General features: G+C 28.0%; 1 protein-coding gene across 8 annotated transcripts in view; it reads right to left on the bottom strand.

The window, feature by feature from the left end:
* Positions 1-3,768: 3,768 nt before the first annotated feature.
* Positions 3,769-27,215, bottom strand: part of LOC129606095 (glutamate receptor ionotropic, kainate 2) — an 85,927-nt gene continuing 62,480 nt past the window's right edge. For 6 of the 8 annotated variants that reach the window (XM_055516244.1, XM_055516203.1, XM_055516211.1 and 3 more), the window contains 5 exons: positions 20,410-20,667; positions 16,298-18,376; positions 15,459-15,656; positions 14,477-14,867; positions 3,769-4,457 (listed from right to left, as the gene is read on the bottom strand). In XM_055516244.1, coding sequence (XP_055372219.1) covers positions 4,180-4,457; positions 14,477-14,867; positions 15,459-15,656; positions 16,298-18,376; positions 20,410-20,667 — 3,204 coding nt within the window. In that variant the 3' untranslated portion in view covers positions 3,769-4,179. The remainder of the gene's footprint in view (positions 4,458-14,476; positions 14,868-15,458; positions 15,657-16,297; positions 18,377-20,409; positions 20,668-27,215) is intronic. The other 2 variants (XM_055516250.1, XM_055516258.1) reach the window with 2 other exon arrangements.

Genomic DNA, 27,215 nt, shown 5'->3' with positions numbered 1-27,215 from the left:
ATTATTTCATAATAAAATTTAAAAGAGTAAAAAACATCACTTGAATTGATTAAAGTTGGCCAATATTTTTAAATTGATTCAAACGCAAACCCTTAAATATCTCAATATATGGAAAAATTGACTTATACCACTTTCAAAAAAACCAGCTTTTAGAAAAAATGAAATAAAATGTTAGTTTTAAATTATTTATAGTCTTGAAAATAATAAATGTTAGTTGCAATTAAATATATAGTTATAATTTGTTATACATAAATTTATATCTATGTAAAGTTATCAGAAGTTAATAAAGTTTATATTGAAAAAAAAATTTCATCAAAGTCACCTCAGAACTTTAGGTACAGGATTGTACACACAGATCGACAGACGGACAACTCTATGAAAGTAGTTTATTTTCGCTTCCCTATTATGAAGAAGTGCGTTCCCACCTAAAACTTGACGTCCAAAATTTGATGCCATCACATAACCTATTTCATTGTATACAATACGGTTTTCGGTGTACTCGTTTTTGGATAGAGCCTGAAAAAAAAATTCGTTCCAAGAGTTTTTCTCCTTATAAATAAGTGCTAATTACTGCAGAGGCATGCGACATATACGAGTAGTAACCATTAGACAATTATTATTAATAAAGTTGGGTCAAACCAATGGTTTGTATTGTAGCACTCTTCCCTTCAACAAGTGAAAATACTGCTTTTAAAAACAACCTATGTATACCTACCACACAATTAAAATTGTTTTTATTCATAAACGAAACTATTTCTGGGATCTCTATATGATTCTATAGAACCATATGCATTTTTCAAATTTTGCAAAAGCAGCAAATCAGTGGCTTGCTTCTTCTTATATACTATATTTGAACTTAAAAAAAGCAAAATGGCTGCTAAAACCTACCGTTATATAAAATCCGTTTTTTCCAAATTTTTGATGTTGGCTTTCTCCTAAATCCCAGGCTGTAAAAGTCTGAAATTTCAACAGCTTTCAGACATTAATAAATAGTTCATTTCGTTAGAAGAAAATTTTTTTTCATCTCCACCCCCTCTCAAGTTATCGCCTCTCGAAATTTGTAAAATTTGGATATTTGACACCTTATATAAACAAAACCGCAAACTTTTTCGAATTTCTATAAACGCAAAAAGCTAACGGTAAATTCCATGATATTAAAAAAAAATAGTTTTTTTCTTAACTTACACAATCAACCCTTAAAATCGAGAATTATCTTAACCCCTCTTAAAATTTGTTTTTGCTTTATTTCAAAAGACTGCATAAATCGTTCATCTTAAATACATGCAATCCTAGAAATAGTTTCGCATATGAATGAAAATAATTTTAATAGTGTGGTAGGTATACATAGAATGTTTCCAAAACAGTATTTTCATTTCTTAAATGAAAAAGTGCTACAATACAAACGATTGGTTTGACCCAACTTTATTTATATATATACCTACTTTTCAGATGTCAAAAAGTACGAGTACTTCTAATGGGCTAGGGACATGGGACAAAAGGCATTAGATAGGGTTTTGCCTCTAGGGTCCCACAAAAAGCAAAAATACCACCCACCCTCCTCCTTCAGTCCCTCCGAAGATGCTTTGCGACCGCTTTTTACAGAATGGTACTACATCTTGTAGGTTTAATTATACCCGTACAAACGCTTGTTCGAAGGGTATACTAAATTTTCCTTACCGTTTGTAATGCCAAGAAATAATGGTGTGGAATATAGACTCAAATGTATGTTTTTGATCAGCGTCGAATTCTAAGTCGATTTAGCTTTGTCTTCCGTACCAACGATAACTCAAAAACTAATTGAGCTAAGTTCACTAAATTTTCACACATGATTTGTTGTAGTAAGTGCCAGAACCCTATGATCAGGGTACCACTTCAGGTAACTGTCATACAACTTCAAAATTTTTTTGACTATATCTCAGAAACTATAAAAGCTGTGATATTTAAATTTCTAACAAACGAATATATTAGTAAGATCAATTTGTTTGATAAAAATGGCGTTGAAACTTTTTGACTTCTTATGGTAGCAGCCATACAATTTCAATAGTAGATCCTACAAAATCCTCAGAAAAAAGGCCATATCCTAGAAAATATTGAAAACACACTACTGAAATTCTCATAAATTGATATGGTAATACAGCAACTTAAAATCACAGTCTGTCCCATAGTCAGCTATGGCATATTTACTCGCACATAGGATAACAAATGCATACGGGTATCACATAGTTGACACGGTCAACTCTATTTTTTCTCGTTTTTAAATAAAATTGGGTGAAACCAATGGATTATATTGTAGCATTTTTTCCTTCATCAAGGGAAAATACTGCTTTTAAAACAATCTAGCGTTGTATTAGATTATTTAAATTACTTTTATTCATATACGAATATATTTCAAAAACTGCATACCTGTGGGATAAACGATTTATTCAGTCTTTGAAATAAAGCAAAAATAAATTTAGAGACGGGTTAACATAATGCTCGAAATTAAGAGTTAATCACGTGAGTTACGAAAACTAATTGTATTTTTTAATGAAATGGTATTTACCGTTAGCTTCTTGCGTTTATAGAAATTTGAAAAAGCTTGCGGTTTCGAAAATATAAGGCGTCAAAAATTCAAATTTTATAAATTTCATGACGTGATAACTTGAGAGGGGTGGAGATGGAAAAAAATTTTCTTCCAACGAAATAAACTATTTGTTCGTATGTAACCTTCAGACTTCTACAACCGAGGAAAAATCGGATTTTAATATAAATATATGGATTATAACGGTGAATTTGAATGGCCAATTAATTTTTTTTTTAAAGTGTAATTATAGTATGCCACAATAGCAGAAACAAGCAACTGCCTTTCTGCGTTTTGAAAAAATTTGAAAAATGCTTATGATTTTACTGCAATAAATAATTAAAAAGTGGCATTTTTAGGTTATAACTTTTAGAGAGGGATAGATAGGTAACAATTTTCTTCCACGGAAGTAAGTTTCAGTAAAGATCTATGTACATAAAAAACTTCAGCTTTCTATTTTCAAGGGTGTAGAAGTTTTGTAAACATGTCCACGGAGGGAAAGACCGACGGACGACAGAATGAAACTAATAAGCACCTTTCTTCAAAAAATTTTTGGAAAAGTGCTACTATGAGAGGTAAAAATCCTCCATACAAAATTTTCTTCATTCTCTCTTAGCTTTACCAGTAAAGAATCATTGAATTATTTACAACCTGTATAATAAATATTCTGAAAGCATTTGTTTTTGCTTTATCATTTTTTTATTTATTTATTAATTTTCATTACTAATTTTTTTAAAATAACGAATTTAATATATAAATACATATATATGCAGGTTGAGCCAGAAAGGTATACAACAGCATATACCATTGGTTAGAGGGTCGAAAATGGGTAAAACTTTTGTCCCGGACTAGGTTCGAAATCTCAAGACTTTTCAAAATATTAAAATTCAGATTTTTTATCAAAATAACAGTTCTGAAAAATGTTAATTGTGTTTTAGGGTGAAATTGCAATAAAAATAAATAGTAGGTGCCAAATGTTGCTTTTAAGATCAATAAGAATCAAAAAAAATGAAAATTTTTTGGTTTTTTACGTTTTATTATTGTCTTTTAAATCTCAACATAGATAAGGTTTCCGTGTTACATCTTCTGTCCCATAAAAGTTTTTTCAACACTTAGCAACTAAAATTAAAGCTGGGAAGAGTGGCCAAAATTCTGTAAAAAAGATTTTTGAAGTTTCAAAAAATTTCGCACGAAGTTATTGGGTTGAAAAAAAAAAAAAAAAAAAAAGAAAAAATTAGATATTTTTCCAAAGTTCGAATGTTTGGTATTCCGAATGTACATAAAATAAATTAATCAAATAACGTGTTCATTTAAGGCCTTTCCTAGGCCTTTCAGAAACTGTTTATTTGAAGCCTTTATCTTCTTCGGAACGAAAGTTATAATCAAAAAACTTGGATAAACAAAATTTCGCGAAAATTCGTTAAAATCCCTTTATTTCGGAAACCCTTGAGATTTCGTACCTTGTCCGGAACAAAAGTTTTACCCATTTCCGACCCCCTAACCAATGGTATATGTTGTTGAATTTCTTTCTGAATCACCCTGTATATAAATAATAACAATTAAAATTTTTATATACATACACATATATTGTTACATTAATTAATCAAAAACAAATTTTCCTAATTAAAAAAATTATAATGAACTCCATTTAAATGAGACATTCCAATACCACCGGGGACATATGTTGTACCAGGACTGCATTTTGTACAATTTCTTTTTAATGCCGGACGTTGTTTTGAGGCGTGACAATGCATTGCAAATCTTAATTCTTCGGCCATTTCGCTGCATAATGATTGACGTTCAGTTTGAGCATTCTTTTTGGAATTCCAACAAAATTCTAATATTGCGACAACAACAGCTAACGCAAGGCCACATAAAAGTACAACAAATACACCACCTATATATTGTAAAGAAGAAAATACTAAATTATCACATAATTTATATTATACAACAAAAATAAAACAAAATTTTTAATATTATTACGACCTCATAAACTGAATATATGAAAATCATTATGTAACAAACAAAAAATCATCATAAATACAGCGAACTCTTATCTAAATATTATAGTCATCAAAAGTATTGCACAAATAAACATTAAGATGCCATCATTTAACATTATGAATAAGAACCACTAAAAGGCTGCCGTTTGCCACTTTGTGATCTGCAAGAAAAATGTCAGGCATTTGTCATACCAATGAAAATAAATTTGGGTCAAACTGGTTTGTAAAGTAGCACTTTTCTCTTCAACATTATTTAATTCAACATTATTTAAATTACTACCATGTTTTAGCGCCAGACGCACCCGTCTTTGATATTTATGGAATCGGAAGACGGATTTTTTTAAGTAATTTTTCTTTTCTGATATCTTAATTTGTTTTTCCAAATGTAGTAGTTTACATACTTTAAAAAATTAAGTAATTTAAAAAACAACAATATATTGTATATTGTAGTACCTGAAAAAGTTAGCAAATCAAAAAACAACTTATCACAGGTGAGATTCTTAAATTTAAAGAAACTAAATAATGAAAAAAGCTTTAAAATATTAGTTCTATTCTTCTTTGAAGGAAATTAAACCTATTAGCACTTTTCCAAAAAATTTTTGAAAAAATTGCTTATTAGTTTCACACTGTCCGTCTGTCCGTCTGTCCGGGTGTCTCTTTACAAAACTTCTACACCCTTGAAGACAGAAAGCTGAAATTTTATATGTGCATAGATCTTTACTAGAAACTTATTTTCGTAGAACAAAATTTTTACCTATCTCCCCCCCTCTAGAAGACCCCTCCAAAACCCAAAAAATGGCATTTTTCGACTATTTGTTGCAATGAAACCATAAGCATTTTTGAAATTTTTCAAACGCCGAAAAGCATTGCGTTGCATCCCCTAGCGCGATATACTATAGGTAAAATTTAGAAAAACAAAATGTCCGTTCAAATTTATCGTTATCTAAAGTTCTTTTTTTCCAAATTTTTGATTTCGTTTTTCTTCTAGACCCCAGCCTGTAGAAGCTTGAAATTTTAGGGGCTTTCAGACATTGACAAATAGTTCATTTCGTTAGAAGAAATTTTTTTCCATCTCCACCCCCTCTCAAGTTATCGCCTCTTGAATTTTGTAAAATTTGAATTGTAAAATTGAATTAAAATTGAAATTGCAGGGTATAATTCAATCGGTATATACCAACTGAAACGTTTTAACTTGTTTTAAATCAAAGTGGCTATTTTTTGAGAGGAAGTATTAAAATAAATTCGCACTTATTATAAAGCAGGTAAAATTTAGAAAATATATTTAAAAAATCAAAAAAATATATTAAAATTTTCATTCATAATTATTTTAAAATTCTTGAAACAGCGGAAAATAACAAGCACAACCTTCGCCTTCAACGTTTTATATGTTACTGAAAGCAGTTCATTATTTTTAAGTGAATAGCTTTTTTTTCTCATAGGGTAAGTCAACTCAAAATATGGGAAGTAATTGTACTGTCAAGTTGAAAATATAATTAATGAAAGATAATTATTAAATATTGACATGAATACATAGTAAAGAAAAAATTTGAAGAGGGAATTAGAAAATAATATCTAAAAAATACAATCAAATATTATTTTTTAAATACAAATTTTATATACACTTCTATATTTTACCTCTATTTGTGAGAAAATTTTTAAAACTTAATATATTACCTAAGTAAAAAAATATTTAAAAGGTTTTGGAAAAGACAATAATATATTTTTATGACCGGATTCGAATAACATATCTTTTCTATTTTTGAAATAAATATTATCTTAGCAAATGACTCAAAAACTCCGATTGTAAAATGACAGGTAGTAAGTACTGATGTAAATTTTTGTCCGTTTGCGTTTACTATTAAGATTCACACACAGGCAGGGCCATTTAAATAGATTGCTCTTGTTTACCTGTTAATAAAATATGAAAGAGGAGCACAGCAAAATTTTTGAAGCACTCAATATAACATGTTTGAAATAGTTTTAAAATAATTATTTAAAAAAAATTTATTGGAAGTAGGTACATACGAGTACATATTTATTTTTATTAACTTAAAAACTAACTGAAATTATTTGAAACAATTTTATAAGTAACGTATAAATAACCGAAAAGAGATAATTCAAATTGTTGAAATGTGTCAACCTATATTACTTTTACTAACATTTTTGTTAGCCGACACTACTCAACTTACCTTATGGGGAAATACAAAATGGCATGAAAAATCATACATCCTTCCTCATTAACATTTGAAACCATACTGAAATATGAATTTCAAATTTTTTTTCATTTTTTCTTTCCTCCTACCTTTCTTTTTTTTTCGTGCAATAGAATTTAAATGGGAAGCTTTTTGAAAAATGTGTATAATATGCTGAGATTTTTTAAAATATTAAACTGTTTTTTACGTAAAAAAAAGAAAAAATTAATAATAAGAAATATGACACGATCAGTAGCATTTAAAGAAAAAAACAGGAACGAAGCCAAAAATTCGTAATATTTCGTAAAAATAATAGAGTATTGGGACTTGTTAGATGTAAAGACATTACCACAACATGACAAACAATTACAATATTAAGAAAAATTATACTATATTCACATGTAATTACTTAAGCTGCATAGTAAGTTAAAGCTTTTTCGACTTATGAGAATTACGAAAATAAAACGAAAATTATTAATTTGTGCAGAAAATTGGGATTCAAAAACGTACAGAATTGAGAATACATATTTTTCCGTTTTCTTTTTTTTCTTCTTCTGCATGTTATTTATTTTTTTTAGTGTTATTTCTGCTGTTGAAAGAGGCGTTAACATAATATTCGAATTTAAGTGTGATTTATATGAGTGAAGGAAATGTGTATCTATATTCTTGCTCGAATTTCAGGTTTTTACATACTGCGGTCTAGAAGAGAAAATTTGATTTTGAAAATTTGAAAAAAAACTGGTTTCAGATAACGGTTAATATTAGCAGCCATTTATTTTGTTGCTTGAACATTTAATTTTTCTGTGAAGCGGTAGAGAAGAACCAACCACTCTTTTTCTGCGTTTGCAAAATTTGGAAAATGGTTATGGGTTCTCTAAAATAAATAGACAAGAAATGGCATTTTAAAGTCTTAAGGAATATATGAATTTTAGGGTTTTAATATTTAGAGGGGAAGATTGTTCATATGAAATCAACTTTATTTTCAATGGTGTAAAAGTTTAGTAAAGGGACCCACGAATAATCGGACGGATGAACGGGCAGAGTTAAACTAATAAGCACTTTTTGGAAAATTGCTACAAACTATCAAGGTATGTTACATTTTCGAAAACCAATAGGGCGAAGATCTGAAAATTTTAAAAGTCTCAAAAGTCATTCGTACTGTACTAATTATATAAATAATTTCTATATAGAAATTATATAGTTTTATGAACAATAAATTTTTACTTTAGAATTCTAAAAATCGATTTTATATAATTTTAAATTTATGCCAGAAGCAGTCAGTGCGAATTGACTTAAGCTTTAATTATGTTCCAAAATACTAAAACAAAATTAAGACATAAATTATCTTGAGTTTTAGATCTCAAAATGTCAAAACCTTGCAGTTTTTATATTTAAAATACAAAATATTAGAGGTCTTGTACGTCACATTATTTTGTTTATCAAATTTAGGCTCCTCCTTCAGTTTCCAAGTCCTGACGCTCCCATTTATAAGTTCACGGTGTATACACCTTTAAGGCAAACATTAAATTTCGCAGAAATTGGGTGCTCTTTATATGCGCAAAAATGTAAACTTGGTACGGATTAAAAGTCCTGTAGCCGATACCTGATTCTTTCTCGTACTATCAGACGAAGCTTATGAAATTTCAAGAAAATCTGTTCCATATTTTTATAATAAAGATATAGTTTCCGAGACCTGACATGTCCTAAAAGTTGAAACTGTGACATAATCGAGCTAAATGAGATTGAATTTCCATGAAAATCGGTTCAACCGAAATTGCGATACAGATCTGTACAGATAGACCATGTAATAGGACACGATATTATTGTTTTATTTACTTTATGTATTATTTACATTATGTCGGATGTGTTGATCACATCAACTGCAACCGATTTGAACTTAAATTATTATATATAATACATATGCACATATTTACATATCCATCATATTTTTTATTATAACATAATATTAATGCCTAAAAACATTTTTGGCTACCCAAGTAACATTTTTTATCTCATAAGACTCTTGTAGAACTATATTGAGAATTCTTAAAGAATTTACTCTTATAATTTCAGTCTTGTAGAACACTAAAAGACCCCAGTGAGATCTTTATAAGAACAAGAGAGCGGAATTACCAGAGTTATTAATTCTTGTAATGAGAGTTAAGCTCCCATTAAAAGAGCTTTTAAAGCATATAACTCTCATACCAAAACTAGTATGAGAGTTACGAAAACTCTAACAAGCCATTTATAATAGTGTTACTAGAAAGAGAAAGCAATACATTCTAGAATAAATAAATCGGTCTTACTTCGAACTTTATAAAAAAATATATCTATTCCGCTTTTAATAATTAATTTTTTTAACAAAAATGAAGCAAAATATACGAGTACATATGTTTACGTATATGATATGTAATCAATAAACATTTGTATTCAAAAATTTCATATAATTTTGCTGCCATAATTATAAATGAAAAAGTAGCTGGCATTAAAATTTTATTGATAAAAGTTGATATTGTACTTCGAAAAAAAGCAACGTCAACTAGAAATAATTAAAATTTAAAAAATTTTTATACATATTTTTTAACCCTATAATATCTTATTCCTTTTTTTTACATAAATTTTAAAGTTTAAGAATTGTTAAGCAAAAAATAAATATACTAATGTGCATAAATTCCAACTAAAACTTTATTATATTCAAATAAAACTATAATTTTGCATTTCATTAACTTTAATTTAACAATTTCGATACAATAAATATTTTTCGGACTTCTTTCCAAAAAAAAGAATTCTCACTCTCATTAGGGTTAAAATTTAAATAAGGAAAAATGGCAATACTTATAAAGGAATTTTTTTAAGAACAAAATTCTATAAGAGTTGACATCTTATAAAAAATACTTTATGAGAATTAAAATCTTTTATGGCTTGCCGATAGTAGTTTTGCTATGAGAGTAGCAGAATTTTTAACACTACAAGAACTAAGTCTTTATTATAAGAAACTTACAAAAGTTGCATAAAAACAAAAAGAAAGAAAAAAAAAATTATGAGAGTATGAAGTGTGGTATGAGAGTTTTATGAGAGTTTTGGTCAACTTTTTAGGGTATTACTAATGTCTTTACATCTAACCAGTCCCAATACTCAATTTTTTTTACGAAATATTACGAATTTTTGGCTTCGTTCCTGGTTTTTTCTTTAAATGCTACTGATCGTGTCATATTTCTTATTATTAATTTTTTCTTTTTTTTACGTAAAAAACAGTTTAATATTTTAAAAAATCTCAGCATATTATACACATTTTTTAAAAAGCTTCCCATTTAAATTATATTGCACGAAAAAAAAAGAAAGGTAGGAGGAAAGAAAAAATGAAAAAAAATTTGAAATTCATATTTCAGTATGGTTTCAAATGTTAATGAGGAAGGATGTATGATTTTTCATGCCATTTTGTATTTCCCCATAAGGTAAGTTGAGTAGTGTCGGCTAACAAAAATGTTAGTAAAAGTAATATAGGTTGACACATTTCAACAATTTGAATTATCTCTTTTCGGTTATTTATACGTTACTTATAAAATTGTTTCAAATAATTTCAGTTAGCTTTTAAGTTATTAAAAATAAATATGTATGTACCTACTTCCAATAAATTTTTTTTAAATAATTATTTTAAAACTATTTCAAACATGTTATATCGAGTGCTTCAAAAATTTTGCTGTGCTATTCTTTCATATTTTATTAACAGGTAAACAAGAGCAATCTATTTAAATGGCCCTGCCTGTGTGTGAATCTTAATAGTAAACGCAAACGGACAAAAATTTACATCAGTACTTACTACCTGTCATTTTACAATCGGAGTTTTTGAGTCATTTGCTAAGATAATATTTATTTCAAAAATAGAAAAGATATGTTATTCGAATCCGGTCATAAAAATATATTATTGTCTTTTCCAAAACCTTTTAAATATTTTTTTACTTAGGTAATATATTAAGTTTTAAAAAATTTTCTCACAAATAGAGATAAAATTTAGAAGTGTATACAAAATTTGTATTTAAAAAATAATATTTGATTGTATTTTAAATATTATTTTCTAATTCCCTCTTAAAATTTTTTCTTTACTACGTATTTATATCAATTTTTTTTTTTTTTATCCTTCTTCACTCCTATAAGGAGTATAGGGCTAGTGCATGATATCTATCATGCCCTAGTTTCTATAGTCATAGAGAGTTAACTAGGTAGGTGACTAGCCTACCGTGGTTTTTATTTATATTAAATATTTCAGTTTATTAATATTTTACTGTTTATTTTTCTTAGTCTTTAGTATCGAATATTATGAATATTTTGAAAATTACTTGTATAATATTTATTAGTATTGCATATTAAGTTATACAATATTGAATATAATTTTTAAAGTGACCTGACCGTGGTTTGAACCCGAGACCCGTCGGTTAAAGGGCCGGTGCCATAACCACAGCACCAATGGTCAGATATTTATATCGATATTTAATAATTATCTTTTATTTATTATATTTTCAACTTTACACCACAGTTACTTCCCATATCTTGAGTTAGCTTACCCTACGAGAAGAAAAAGCTGTTCACTTAAAAATAATGAAATGCAAAACATATAAAATGTTGAAGGCGAAGGTTAATATACATATATAACATAATAAGTGTTAATAATAATAAGTGTTAATTTATTTTAATATTTCTTCTCAAAAAATAGCCACATCGATTTAAAAAAACCCATATAAAATTAGGTCGTGCTTTCAAGTTTCTCTCTGAGCATTGGGACTTGTTAGATATAAAGACATTAGCATTACTCTTGGAAATTGTTGAAAACCAAACATAAAACAAACTGTTTTTTAAATATGCGTTATTATGATTGATGCGCGAATTATATTTCTTTGCTGATTTTATTCATTTAGCAGAAAATGTATAACAAAACAAAAATATTAAGAGTAAATTATACACAAATGTATGTTATCGTTTCTGTTGCGTAACGGCATATTAAGCTAATGAGAAAATAAACATAACAAGAAAAATTAAAAAGCTTTGCAAGAAATCTGTGTACAATTTATAACATGCTATACATACCAAGAATTATGGGAGAATTCAGAATAATGTTTTTTTCGTTTTATTTTTCTATGTTATTCTTCCGAATATGAAGAATATAAGCAAAAAAATGCGATTGTTGCGCCATCGGATTTGGCTTGTATGATATAATATAGACTAGATAGCAATGAATGCAAATATGTTCAAACAAAATTGAGACATGAAAGTATATGTCATGAAAGTATATTGTTAATTTAATGTAGTAAAAAAAATTTAAAATTGAATCTCGCAAAATATAAATTGTTATATAAAGACCCAACAATAGTCATTGTTGTTGATTTGAAATGATATTGAATTTTACATCACAAAATATTAAAATCACATGAAGTAAAAAGTATAAAAAGTATACATAATTTTATACAGATAATAAGTGAAAGACTTATACTTTCAAGTAATAGTTTCTCAACTGAAAATTAAGAAACTATTAAAGATTTTTTTGATTTTTTTGATTACTATATTCCAGAAAAACTGAAAATTTAAAAAAACGCTAAATATTTCAAAAAAGTCCTTTACTTTTTTTCTCGATGCACTGCATCAGCTTTTACAACTTTGCTTTACATAACTTTCATGGCACGCGTGCCATTTTGCAACCATTGTGATACGTTTTATTAACAAAAAAGTTTCCGAACACTTATTTACTCTAGCTTCAACGGCGCCCAATATGTCCGCAAATTTTATTGAGCTATTTTTGGGACGGACGGACGGACGGACGGACCGACAGACGGACGAACGAACGGACAGACAAAACTAAATCGACTCAGAATTCGATGCTGATCAAAAACACATACTTGAGTCTATACTTCAGACTATTATTTCTTAGCATTACAAATGGTAAGACAAATTTAATATACCCTTCGAACATATGTTCGTTCGGGTATAAAAATAGATTCAATTATTACTCGTACAGACTTATTTTAAAAATATGTAAAAATTGTTTTAAAAAAAAAAAAGAAATCAAATTTTCTTTTTTTAAAAAATTTTTTCACAAAATTTTTTAATGGAAGCCTGTAAATTTTGCGTAAAGTATATTTTTATTTTGAATTTTCCTAGTTTTGGAAAACTATATTGTTAATAAGAGAAAAGTAGAAAAAGTTTCTGAATATGAAGTTTTACACATATACATATATGCACATGTATTTTTTATGAACTTCGACAAATTTTTTTGTTTTTCAATTCATAACATTAATGTTTCAATTTTGTTTTATCATGCAAAATAAAAATATAAAAGATTGAAAAATTAATCGTTTGATTCAGAATTTGAACATTATTATTTAACACTTTTTTGCGCTAGCCCAAGAAACTTTAACACGCTTTTGCAGTACATCAGAGGAACTTTTGCCCTTTCTATGCGAAAAATATTGGGGTTACTGTATATAAGATAGCTGAACAATTAGGAACTACTTTCAGAGTTTTTATTAACATATAAGTGCTCAATTTTAGAAGTAGATAAAATTTAGAATGTTTACCTCTGTTGCAGAAAATTGAAAATGATTTACATAAATATTTTTAATTTACTCGATACAGAGAATATATATAATATGTTGGTTTACAATATACATATACAGTATAGTATCAAATAGTCAGATAGTTTCTTTAGTTTCAATACGATTCATAATATCTTTTTAATTTTTTGTGTCAAAAGTCAATTCTATTAATAATAAAATTGAGTCGAACCAATGGTCTGTATTGCAGCACTTTTCCCTTAAACAAGTGAAAATACTGCTTTTAAATACAGTCTATGTATACCTATCAGACAATTCAAATTCTTTTCATTCATAAACGGAATTATTTCCAGGATTGCATATGTTTAGGATGAACGATTTATGCAGTCTTTGAAATAAAGCAAAAATTAATTAAAAGAGGCTTTAATACTCGATTTTAAGGGCTAATTGCGTGAGTTAAGAAAAATAATTATATTTTTTAATGTCATGAAATTTACCATTAGCTTTTTGAGTTTATAGAAATTTGAAAAGCATGCGGTTTTGGAAATATACGACATCAAAAATTCAATTTTTACAAATTTCAAGAGGCGATAACTTGAGAGGGTATGTAGATGGAAAAAAAATTTCTTCTAACGAAATAAACTATTTATTAGTCTCTAAAAGACGCTAAAATTTTAACCTGGGGTGTAGAAGGAAAACCACATCAAAAATTTGGAAAATTTGGACGGCCATTTTGTTTTTTTAAAGTTGAACTATAGTATGAACTATAGAACCACGATAGGGGAAGCAAGCCACTGCTTTTCTGCGTTTGTAAAATTTGAAAAATGCTTATGGTTTCATTGCGATAAATAGTTAAAAAATGGCATTTTTAGGGTTTCGGAGTGGTATAACTTCTAGAGTGGGGTGATAGGCAAAAATTTTGTGCTTTTCGGAAATAAGTTTTCTATCTTCAAGGGTGTGGAAGTTTTGTAAACAGACACGGACGGACGGACGGACAGAGCAAAAATAATAAGCACTTTTTTTTCAAAAATTTTTTAGAAAAGTGCTAAACAGAACGTCAAAGTACAAGAAAATTTGTAAAAATTTCTCACTCAACCCTGATTAAATTAATGTTATAAGTTTAAAAAATAACACAAATTTTTTATTAATAATAATTAACTCATTTCTATTAGAACTTACCAATATTTTCAACACCTAATGCATTCGCTTTCGATTCTTTACTTTTATCATCACGATTACAAACATCACCTGTATTTTTCCACCATTTATCATATAATATTTGTATCATACCTTTTTCTTGCAATTCTAATATTGCTAATGATATTATATCACGCCATGGTGAACCTTTTGGTGTTGCAATTCCATAACCTTTTGAATCTAAAAGACCACCAATTTGTGTTAAATTACAATCACGTTGTACGGCATAATCTAACATTGTTGACTCCATTAAAAATGCATAATTTCCATCCATCACACGTTTAATACCCTCTTCATATGTTTTAACAAATACGGAAGGTTTTTTACTTTCCATAAAACGCCACATTTTTTGATAAATACCAATTTTCGAATCCTATATATAATTTTGTTTTAATAAATTTATTATCAATACGACAAGAAAATATTGTTTGAAATCTACTTATTATTGTGTGCATAAGAAATATGATCACAGTTTTAATTTCTTTTCAAACAGAAAAAAAAACAGCAAAAGAGAATGACTAAATTACATCCAGCACTTTGGTAACCGAAAAAGCTGTTTATTTAAAGCTTTCTATCTTTTTTGAAAAATAAGTTGGAAGCATAAAAACTGGAGCAAGTGGAAATTTGGTAAAATTTCTTTAAAATCTCTGTATCTCGAAAATTGTTGAGATTTGACACTTATTGCTGAACAAAAATTTTACTCACTTTTGATGCTCTAAATTATGGTATACGTTATGTCACTGTTTACTGAATCACCCTGTATTCCCTTTTGCTCTTATAATAACGAAACTACAATTTTTATCGAAAATAGTTTCCCACACTGTCTTCAGATTTTCAATTTCGAATATTTTACAAAATTAAAAATTTCATTCAATTAATACGTTATACTTGCACATTATAATAAATATTATTTCATACATATACAATAAATGTACATACATATACATATTTTTTGATACTTAACTCTAAAAAATGTCATGGTTGAACCCCCTTCTAGTGTACCATATGATATGTCAGTTTGATCTGCCAAATCTGATGCACTTTCAATTGGAGTTATCATACGTTCAACAGTTAAAAATGCTGCTAAATTTGCTGTATAGGATGAAATTATAATTAAAGTGAAAAACCACCAAATACCTCCAACAATACGAGTAGAAGTCGCCTATTTAAAAAGAATTTCGGTATTTATAGAAAAAGCATTTTTAAATATTAATGGAATATGTTCATTAAAATATTAATGGAACACTATATAAAAAAAATAGTAATGTCAACCAAGTTTCAAAAACAAGCTGAGACATTAAATTAAAGTAACATTTCTTTTGATTTTTGATTACAATGCACAGCTAAAGAATTTTGAAAATAAAACAATTTTGCAATCGATTACAATCAAAAATTGTTCAAAATTTTGTAATTTATTCAAAAATTTGGAATAAAATTTTAGGTTATTAAAGAGCTTCAGACCTAAACTTCCCCATTTAAATATAAAAACTTATTTATATTTATAATTTAAATGCAATCAGAGAAGAACTTCCTCATTTAAATATAATTTAAAATAGGGATACCGTGCTTAACTGATAAATAACACTATCTGTTACATTACATTAAGCGTGATATATAAGAGGTTTACATTAAACATTTTCTATACTGAAAAAATTTTTGACAATGATAAAATTACTAAAATAGATTTTCTGTGCGAATAAAAATGGATACATATACAAACATACATATATACATACATATGTATGTAATATTAATATTAAAAATAATAATTATTATTCATTAATATATTTTATTTGAATTTACCTTTGGATTAAGATCAGATCCCTGTTGCATTAATGTTCCAATTGTAAACCAAAAACTATTTTTTAAACTAAAATCATTTTCAGTACTAACAAGTTCAGCTTCATTGTCATTATAATCAGTATCAGTATCATTATCATCATTATCATTATAATTATCATCCACATTAGAACTATTATCATTATCATAACTATTCAATTCATTATTATTATTATTATTATTATTATTATTATTATTAATATTATTGTTATTATTATTATTACTGTTAAAGTTATATATATGATGGTCATTTATATTACAATTATTATCATAATCCAATAAATCATATTGGTTATAATGTACATGATTAAGTGTCTGATGTTGACGCAAATAATGATCATGGTTGTCATGATCATTGTGATCACAATGATGATGATGATGATGATATAGATGACGATGATGAGTTTGAATATTTTTATTATTATGATCATTATCATTATTAAATTCGTCAATTTCATCAATATTATATTCATTATCATCATCGTCATCATTATCGTTATCATCAACATTATCTTCATCATCATTAATATTATTTTTGCCTTTGTTGTTTTGTATGAAATCGTTATTAAAATTATCATCATTAAAAATTTGATTTGAACAATTATTATCTAAATTATCATTTTTTAATTGATTTAAATTATATTTTTGATTTTCTCTAATCATTGTTTTCTTAATTGTATTTCCATAATTTGCTAATAATAACGAAGATGATGTTGAAGCTGATGCCAATGCTGATGATTCCGTATTTTTTAACTTTATATTATATGTTAATTGATCATTATTTTCATTTAATTGATAGCTATCAGAAGTACCTTTTTCATTAATTTCAATTTTATATAAATTATAATATTTTTTTGCAAGTTTTTTCCCATTATTAGAAATATCATGCGGATTTGATAATGAAGATGGTAATAGTAATGACGATTGAGATGTTGATGTTGTATCATTAAATTTAATAAAATTATTCATACATTCTATATTTAAATTTGTTTTATTAATATTATTAATACTATCATCATTTATAATATTATTAATATTGGTAAATTTATCATTTTCGCTATTATCATATTTATTTTTACTGCAATTATATAATGGATATTCATCTAAATCATCAATATTATACGAATCATTAACAATAATGTGAGATTTTTGTTCAATTGATGAATTATTGACATAATCATTATTACTAAATATATAATTATCTTCATTATTATTGTAAATTTTATTATTATAATTACTATTTTCATTAAATAAAATGTTTTTGTCATCAGAATAGATTTTAACATCGATTTCATCATATACCAATGGTTCTTTTTCTTTCATAAAATGAGTTTTTAAATTTTTAATTGTTGAAATCTTTTCATTTCTATCAATACTGAAATATTTATTATTATTCATTTGTAAAACTTTATTTGTTGCGTATAAATTTCGTGATTGTGAATTAATCTTTAATTTATTAATTATATCATTGGATGATGAATTATTGGGAAGTGATGATGATTTAACTTTGATTTCATCTAAAACAATTTGGTTGTTGTTTTGTAATGATTGCAATGACTGCTTCCCTTGTAATTGCGTAGAATTCTCAGTCAAATTGCTATTACGATTTTGGTTTATTTTATTTTCATCAATTAGTGAATCATTACTACAATTTTTATTATTAATTGTTTGCTCTTCACCCATTTCCTTTTTATAAAATTCTTCGTTTTCATATTTTGGTTGTTGCTGTTGATTGTGTTGCTGTTCTGATTGATATTGTAATTTATATCGATATTGTAATTGTTGTTGGGAATTATGAGCTTGTAAATTGAAGAATCCTTGTCTTGCATCGCGTAACATTCTTTTTTGTCGTGCCTCTAACATCATATGTTCACATGCTATCGAACATCTATTTGTTACTGGATTCCATTCAATTGGTGAAAAACGTGCTACAGTCCATATTGTAAATGATACTAAAACATATGCAAATGCTGATAATAGCCATATTTCAATAGCTAATGGATTCATAAATGAAAAGAACCGATTCTGTGATCGTTCAGCATTCTTCATTTTTTTTATATAATATTATTATTTGTATTATTTATTTATAATTATATTTTTTATTGCATACAAAATACGATTTAGTTAGTATAAAGTTTAAAACTTAATTTTTATATATATATTTGATATATATTTATATAAATATAATTATTTTTCATATAAGTAGTTAGCAATAATTTTTAATTTACAAGAATGAAACTCAACAGGAATGTTAGTACTGATCACAAAAGAATATTACAAGCTCATAGCTAAAGAAACATTTATAATGTATGCATAATCTTGTAATATGTATATATATGTATATGTATTATATGTAATATAAAATTTAAGATTTTAAATAGAAGAATAAATTTTTGTCTTAGATCAGAACTATCTTAAATCACATTTTGAAAGCTTTTTAAGGTAGCAAGTTTTTGTTTCAATTTATCTTTCTTACGATTTTAGAATTATGTAATTTGTATCATTGGTTTGATTAGTTGGGATAGTTCTGACCTAAAACGAGAATTTAATATATCAAATAAAGGATTTTAAATTAAAAGTTTTTGCATTTGAAGGTTTTTAACCTTCTATTAGCAGTTAAAGTTTGGCAAAGAAAAAAATTATTTTCTGCTTTTGTCCAACAAAAGTGGAGTTTTAAAATTTTTGTTTAGTAATCTTATTTCCGCTTTTTGAGCTTTATCTGAAAATAAGTAACATTTCTCTACCTATTTCCTTTCCTTATCCTTTCTCTAGATATCTTTCTTTTTTTCTCTACTTTTCTCTTTCCTCTCTTCTTCTATTTCTCTCTCTTTAATCTTCTTTTCTGTCTCTCCCTTTTTTCGCAAACAGACAAACACGAAAGTAAGTTAGGAAAAAACGTGGTAAAAAAAATGTTAAAAGTGCATCTATTATGAGTGTTTCCTCACCACTTTATTAGCATTTGTTATGCACATGTTATATTGTTTTTTATTTTGTATATATGTACATATGTCATTTTACAATTATATTACTCTTATAATTGAACATATTATATTAACGCATTATAATAACGCATTTAGTTCAATGATTTAACAAGCAACATTTAAAGAAAAAAAATTAATTTTGTAAATTACTAATAACAAAAAAAATTGAATTTAACACACACAGAGCGTGTTTCCGTTCTAAGTTAACTGTTACATACTGTTGTATAAATCCTTATGAGTAGTTAAAGCTTCTTTATAATTAAAACCAATGCTAACAGCACATTGAATAGGTTTTGTCTATTTCGCCCAAAAAACTATAAGTTATAGAATTTTTTAGATTAAAAATGTTTCCTGCGATACACCGCCGTTCTTCTTTATTTGCAAAATATTCAAGAAATTTATTTAGTGAATACTTAAGCATAATAGGGAAAAAGGCCATTTAATGAATGTTCTTTATTGTAAATTTTTGAATAGTTAAAGTAAAAATCAATATGAAAACTTTATTTTGCTCATTAACTTCTGACCAATAACTAATACAAGATATGTATGTATATAATATAAATTTTTTTTTTTTAAAATAAACTTATTGTGTTTATAGAAAGTTTCAAAAACATCAAATTTCTAAACCTCAAAAATAACGTTCTTCTAAATTATTTTTTTTTTTAGATTCTGAAATTTGAAATAGTTATTTACAACTCCACGATCTGTATGGTCATAATTGCAAATAAACAAATCGAACCTACACTTAGTTCGATTGATGAGCTTCACAAGCTCTTCATAAAAATTTGTATTAATTTTAATCAGTTAAAATTACCAATTTTAAAGTTTTTATTTTAAACTTTTAAAATCATTTGTAATATGTGTTTAATAATTCATGTATCTTGCAAAAAATAAAGTTGTAATCTAAATTGTACAAAATAAAATGTCTAGAAATCACCAGACAAGTTACATGAGCATTTAATTGATAAGGGACAATTTCTTAATTTACAAGGATCTATACAGCGGTATATTAGGATGAAAATGCAATGCAAACACGAAAACACTCTGTGTATACGTTATATAAAGTTTCAATTTTTGTTGTATATTTAAACCAACCTTAGGATTAAGTCCAGATCCTTGACGTAAAAATGTACCAGTTATAAACCAAAAGCTATTTGATATCGAAAATTGATTTTCAACAATATCAGATTCTTGTAAACATGGATGTGGATTATTCCATTCATATGGTGAAAAACGTGCCATTACAAATAATGTGAATGATACCAATAGATAAGCAGCTAGCACGTATAGCCATATTTCCACAGCCAAAGGATTCATAAAGGAAAATAAACGTGTTGGTTGACTTGTTGGAACCTATATTATATAATACATATAAATACATACAATTGACAATATTATTAAATTGCATAATTCTTTCTTTTATGTGTTTTATCATTTGTGTTGGGGATAGGTAACTACCATGAATTTTTGAATCTAGAAAATAAATTTATAACTAATCGACTTTAATTACATGGATGGTATTTCGGATTCATTAATATAGACAAATCCCTGTCCCAAAAATAATCTCTGTCTAAAAGAATACACTCTTTTAAAAGGTCATTGATTTAATCGGGCTTTAAATTTTTTTGAAAAACAATGCTAAAACTAAATAATTTTTAAACTTTATAGTGCACTCAAAGCAAATACTTCCAGTTTCACATCATCATACATAGATTAAATAAACTATGTCAAATTGGTGATACCAGGTTTTTGTAATATAATGATGCATGTGTCCGAAAATGTCGAAAAATAAGGCCGACTTATAGTTAGGGGATTAAAATTTTGAGATTCTTATTGAAACATGAGAAAAAAGCTTCAAGACTAATTAAATAGTGAAAATATAATAAAACAGAGTGTTTTAATATTACAACATTTTGAATTGCTATGCACGTTGTTTACATACTATGCTATGTAAACAATGTGCCTATAAATAGTTAACTCAATATCATATATCAGTTTAATAAATTTTAGATTTTGTATTTTTTTTACAAATTCCAATAAAAGTTATTAAAGAATAATAAGTATTTATTTGTCTTACGTAATCATATTTAGGCACAAAATAAAAATTATAGATAAACAGTTTACATAATTATGGAATAACGGTAAACTCTAAAACATCGATATGTTTCGATAGTATTAAGATATCTATGCATTGGTACTCCCATCAAAAACCTAAACATGACCTTTTGTGACCTTTATGTGACCTTTTGAAATTACATCATAATTTTTTCTAAATTAATCAAAAATTAAATTGTCTACCGAAACTAATTAAAACGTTCCATTACCACTTTAAACATATATAGCTTTAGTTCACTGATGGAACTTCACTTTTTTGTATAGAAAACGAATGTTAATTGTTCAATATTCAAATTGTTAATAAATTTATAAGTAGAACTTTTATAATTTTTCTCAAAACTATTTAAATGTATTCGATTGATATTTTCGTTATGTAAGAGAAATAATTTAAGTTGGAATCGAAAATAAGAAGAGAAGAAGAATGGTAAGTTATTCTTATACCGTATAATGATGAAAAAGCTGCTCGAAATTTAGAAAAACTCATATGAATGAAATTGAACGACTATGCATAAACATTATATTTTTCTAAATATAAATATTTTTTAAAATCTGTTTTAGCAGATTTTTTTTTGAAATCTGTTTGAACTGATATCAAAAAATGACTTCTTGTTTAAATAAAATGAACACAAATACTGAAAAGCAAATCTAATATATTTTATTGAGCAAAGCAATACATATCACTTAAGTCAAGCTTTTTCCTAATTATTTTTACCGACCGTATTGTGTAAACAATATATTGTGATGGCAACAAATTTTGCATATCGAGTTTTCGGTGGGAACGTACTTCTCCATAGTAGGGAAGTGTAAGTAAACTATTTTTAGCAACCTGTCGGTCCGTCGGTCTATCGGTCTGTGTGTGCACGCGTGTATCTCAAGTTCGACTGAACCGATTTTGATGAAATTTTATATGTAAGTCTATTTCCGCCATGGCACGGATTGATCAACTTTTGGGATATATCAGGCCTCAGGAACTGCACTTTTTAGCGGGCCTGTTTTACATTTTTGAACATTTTGAAGAAAATATTCAACCGATTTACTTGAAATTTTATATATAAGCTCAGCTCGACCGTCCGCGAAAATTCCTATGTTTTGGAAGAAATCAGACATCGGCAACTAGACGTTTACTACGGGCCAAATATACATTTTTGTGTATATAAAGAGAAATAATCAACCGATTTCATTGAAATTTAATATTTGAATTCCTATATTAAAGCAATGAACATATAAATTTTTTGGAAAGATCTGGGCTCAAAAACTGATTTGCGGGCCGATTTTACATTTTTCACTATATCTAAGGTACGAAATGATGTAATTTCTTGAAATTTGATATTTGAGTTCTGGTTGTTACCGAAACTAACTGGCGAGCATTTCAGGGAATTCGGGTAGCACAAAGTTGCTAAGAGCCAAATTTACATTTTTCTAGGTATGTTAACTGGTAGTCGGGTGGTAAGCGACAGGGTAGGCGTTGATCGTTCGCTCTTTTTAGAGCGTTCCAACGTTGCAACTGTGCAGCTGCTATCAAGTACTCATTATACCTCCACGTTGGTGACTACCGGGCAACAGAAGCAAATCTGGCTGAATAATGAGTGCGATACTGGTCATAGGGCTGACAACCCTATACTGGATTTAATTGTCATGGAACCTGAACAGATGCCTCGGATAACAAATCGATCAACACGGAATAGACCTCGGAAACGAAACAAGGACAATGATATCAACTTTGCGTATTGGAATGTAACAACGATGCTTCAGCCAGGCAAAATGGCTGAAATAGCTGATGAATTGGTAAAATATAATATCAAAATTGCTGCACTACAAGAAATAAGGTGGAAAGGGCAAGGAGAAATAAGAAAAAAGCATTACTCTATATACTTTAGCGGAAGTGAGAATCAAGGATTATATGGTACAGGTTTTTACGTAGATAGACAAATCCGTAACAGCATTATTCTTTTCGAACCTGTAAATAACCGAATATGCATATTGAAAATTAAAGGAAAATTCCAAAATATTACTTTAATTTCAGTATATGCCCCTACAAATAATGCAAATGATGATGAAAAAGTTTTTTTCTATGATGAACTATCAAGAGTATGCGAGAGAACATCTAAACACGATGTTTTAGTAGTTGCTGGCGACTACAATGCTAAAATTGGTAGAGAAAGTTTTATAAGAGATATAGCAGGATTACACTCACTTCACGCCGACACAAATGAGAACGGAATGCGATTAACAAATTTCGCTTTAGAGAACAATATGTGGATCAGTAGCGTTTCTTTTAACCATAAACAAATACATAAACATACATGGAAAATCCCTGGTGGAAGGGGTGCAAATCAGATAGACCACATTCTAATTGATAAAAGACATGCTTCCAGTATACTGGATGTAAAATCATGTAGGGGAGCAAATTGTGACTCCGACCACTATATGGTAAAGGTTAAAATGAGACAAAGAATTTCAAATATAGCTACCAAAAATTCATTCAAACGTGTCAGATGGAACACAGATAAATTTTCAAATGATAGAATCAAATCGGCATACGAAAATGCAATAAATGAAAGACTTAATAATTCAGTTTTAAACCAAAACATCTCAAATAGTTGGAAGATGCTAGAAGAAACCATCAAGGGGGCAGCAATTGATGTAATAGGCCGTCAACCAAAAAGAAGTGGAAATGAATGGTACGATAACGATTGCAGGAATATTAATGATTTAAAACATGAGGCCTGGAAAAAATATATAAGTAGAGGAACAAGAAGTAATCGTTTAGAATATAATTACATAAGAAAAGAAGCAAAGAAAGTTATAAGAAGGAAGAAGAGAGAGTCACTTAACGCAAAAATCGAAAAAATTGAGCAAAACTCTAGGAACCACATAAGGGATTTTTATAGAGATATAAAATATCAATCTACCCCATATCAGCCACGGTTAAATGTATGCAAAAATAAGTTTTAGTTGACGAAGGAAAAATTTTAGAGAGATGGAAAGAACATTTCAATGATTTGTTTAAAAATACAAATAGAACTGAATCTAACTAAAATTTTGAAGCACTATGCAGCGTTGAAAATACAATTGAAGAACCAACAATAGAAGAGACAAAAATCGCGATTAGTAGGCTTAGAAACAACAAGGCAGGTGGAGAAGATTCCATAACAGCGGAGCTATTGAAATATGGTGGACAGGGGCTGCATGAGAAAATAAACGAGCTTATTCTATTGATTTGGAGACACGAAAATCTTCCAAACACATGGAATAATAGCATAATATTTCCTGTACATAAAAAGGGCGACAAGAAAGACTGTAAAAATTATCGAGGAATTACTCTACTGAATACAGCATATAAAATTTTTACGAATATTCTGTATGTTCGTATTAACGATGTAGCCGAAGAAATTTTAACAGAATACCAATGTGGTTTTCGAAAGAATAAATCAACCACAAATCAATGCTTCATTTTAAGCCAAATATTTGAAAAGTTCAACGAATATTCGAAAGAGGTTCACTGTCTTTTTGTTGATTTCCAACGGGCGTTCGATAGCATTCATAGAGAAAGGATTTTTGGAGTGATGCAGAGATTAGGTATCCCCGAAAAATTAATAAGACTGACATGCATGACTTTGAAAAATAATAGTGCAAAAGTTTTAATCCAAGGAAAGTTAACGGCCCCTTTCAATATAGAATGTGGTGTGAAACAGGGGGATGCGCTCTCTTCCCTAATATTCAATCTGATGCTTCATTATGCCATCCGGGAAATCGATCATGGAGGAAGTATTTTTACAAAATCGTTTCAAATTTGTGCTTACGCAGATGATATAGCTATTGTCGCCAGAAATGAAAGGCAAATAAAGGAGATCTTCACAAGACTAGTTAAAAATACCAAAGAAATCGGCCTCAACATAAATGAAGAAAAAACAAAGTACTTCATCAAAACCAGATCTTCAAGAAATTCTCGAAATTTAGAAATCGGAAGCTATGAGTTTGAAAATGTACAAGATTTCAAGTACTTAGGTGTTGTTTTTTCAAGTACAAACGATTTTACAAATGCTATCAAAGAGAGAATAAATGCAGCTAACAAATGTTATTACATGAACCTGAAGCTGATGAAATCTAGGTTACTCTCGAGAAATAGTAAATTACAAATATACAAGACTTTAATTAGACCTGTACTTGCTTATGGATGCGAATGTTGGACCGTTAAAATGTCTGATTGGAACCTGTTAGCTACTTTCGAAAGAAAAATATTGAGAAAGATTTTTGGACCAACGAGAAATGAGGACGGAACTTTCAGAATAAGATACAACCATGAGCTGGAAGAAATGATGAAATTTGAAACAATTACAAGATATGTAAAATCGCAAAGGATAAGATGGCTGGGCCATGTAATCCGTATGAATGAAAGCAGTAAGGTCAAAACAATATTGCAGAGAAAAGATCACGGAACTAGAGCTAGAGGCAGGCCTAGATTGAGGTGGTTAGATTCAGTAGTCGAAGATTTAAAAATATTGAACATAAATAACTACACAACATCTGCACAAGATCGAGGCAATTGGAAGAGGATAGTGAAGGAAGCTTTGGTCCACAGAGGACTGTAATGCAGTGGAAGAAGAAAGAAGAAGGTATGTTAACTATAAGCTTACTAATGCCTCGAAAATTGGAAAGAAATATTTAACAGACACTTTTATAATATTCCGTAGCACTTTCATTTAACTAGACAATACACAAAGCAGTCGGTTATGTGCTGACCACATCAGATTTTTGATTAATAGAAAGCTCAAGAATTTTATCATACTCAAAATTTCACATAATATGTAGGTTAATTTCGTTGTCTTACTTAGAATTTCAGATTGTTTCATATTTATAAAATTTTTGGAAGAATTGCTTCCCTACAAGTTCGTTTGGTGAAGCTCTGAAATGGAACGCCATAAGCTATCGTAATGCAAATTTATTTTGATTAAATTAAAATAAATAAAATTTCTTTTAAAAAAATATTAAAAATGTCAAAAAATTTCATGATTAAAACGTTACTAATTTTTACCGATCTCATTCCATATCCAATAACGAAGGTTATATGATACCATTAAATTGTATTTGCACCAGAGGCCACTAGTGCGTGTAGTAGTGCATACCAGGACCCCTAATATATGAAATTTTAAATTTTTTTCTCCGTATAAATCAAATTTATTTCTGTGACAATATTTAAAACGTATAGGTTTAATTTAAGACGTATAGGTTTTATTATGTTCACCATTTTTTGCATTTTAAACTTGCTCACCGGTAATACATTGAGACTTAAAGTGTTAAAATATGAATGTATGTACATTAGTAATTCATTTAATAAAGGCAGGAAAATTAAAACTTAGATAACGCTTGTCGTTGGCTCGCAAAATATTTAAAATTGGCAAAATATTTAAAATTTAAAACAAAAAATCGAATATGGTCAACACATAACCGACAGCAAGACATTGTCTAGTTTAGCTAAAATGTTGCATAAAACTACGAAATTGCTTTTAAATACTTCTCAAAAATATTAGGAAGGCTAGTACAGTTTGAATTAACATACCTAGAAAAATATAAATTTAGCTCTTATCATTTGCTCACTGTATGCTAACCATTTGGTCCTTGAAAAATTCGTCAGTTAGTTTTGGTAGCAAACAGAGTTTTTAGAAATTCAATCAATTAGCTCCATAGATTTGATAACAAATCCCCTGGTTAATTTTTCGACCCTTGACTTTTCCAAAAAATTTTGTTAGTTCTTGGTTTCTCGAACAGCCCGAATGTAAGCATTA

This window comes from Condylostylus longicornis, unplaced genomic scaffold (genome assembly GCF_029603195.1).
Source record: "Condylostylus longicornis isolate FDR11 unplaced genomic scaffold, ASM2960319v2 ptg000003l, whole genome shotgun sequence".
Classification (NCBI taxonomy): Eukaryota; Metazoa; Arthropoda; class Insecta; order Diptera; family Dolichopodidae; genus Condylostylus; species Condylostylus longicornis.
This window is presented reverse-complemented; position numbering and strand designations above follow the sequence as displayed.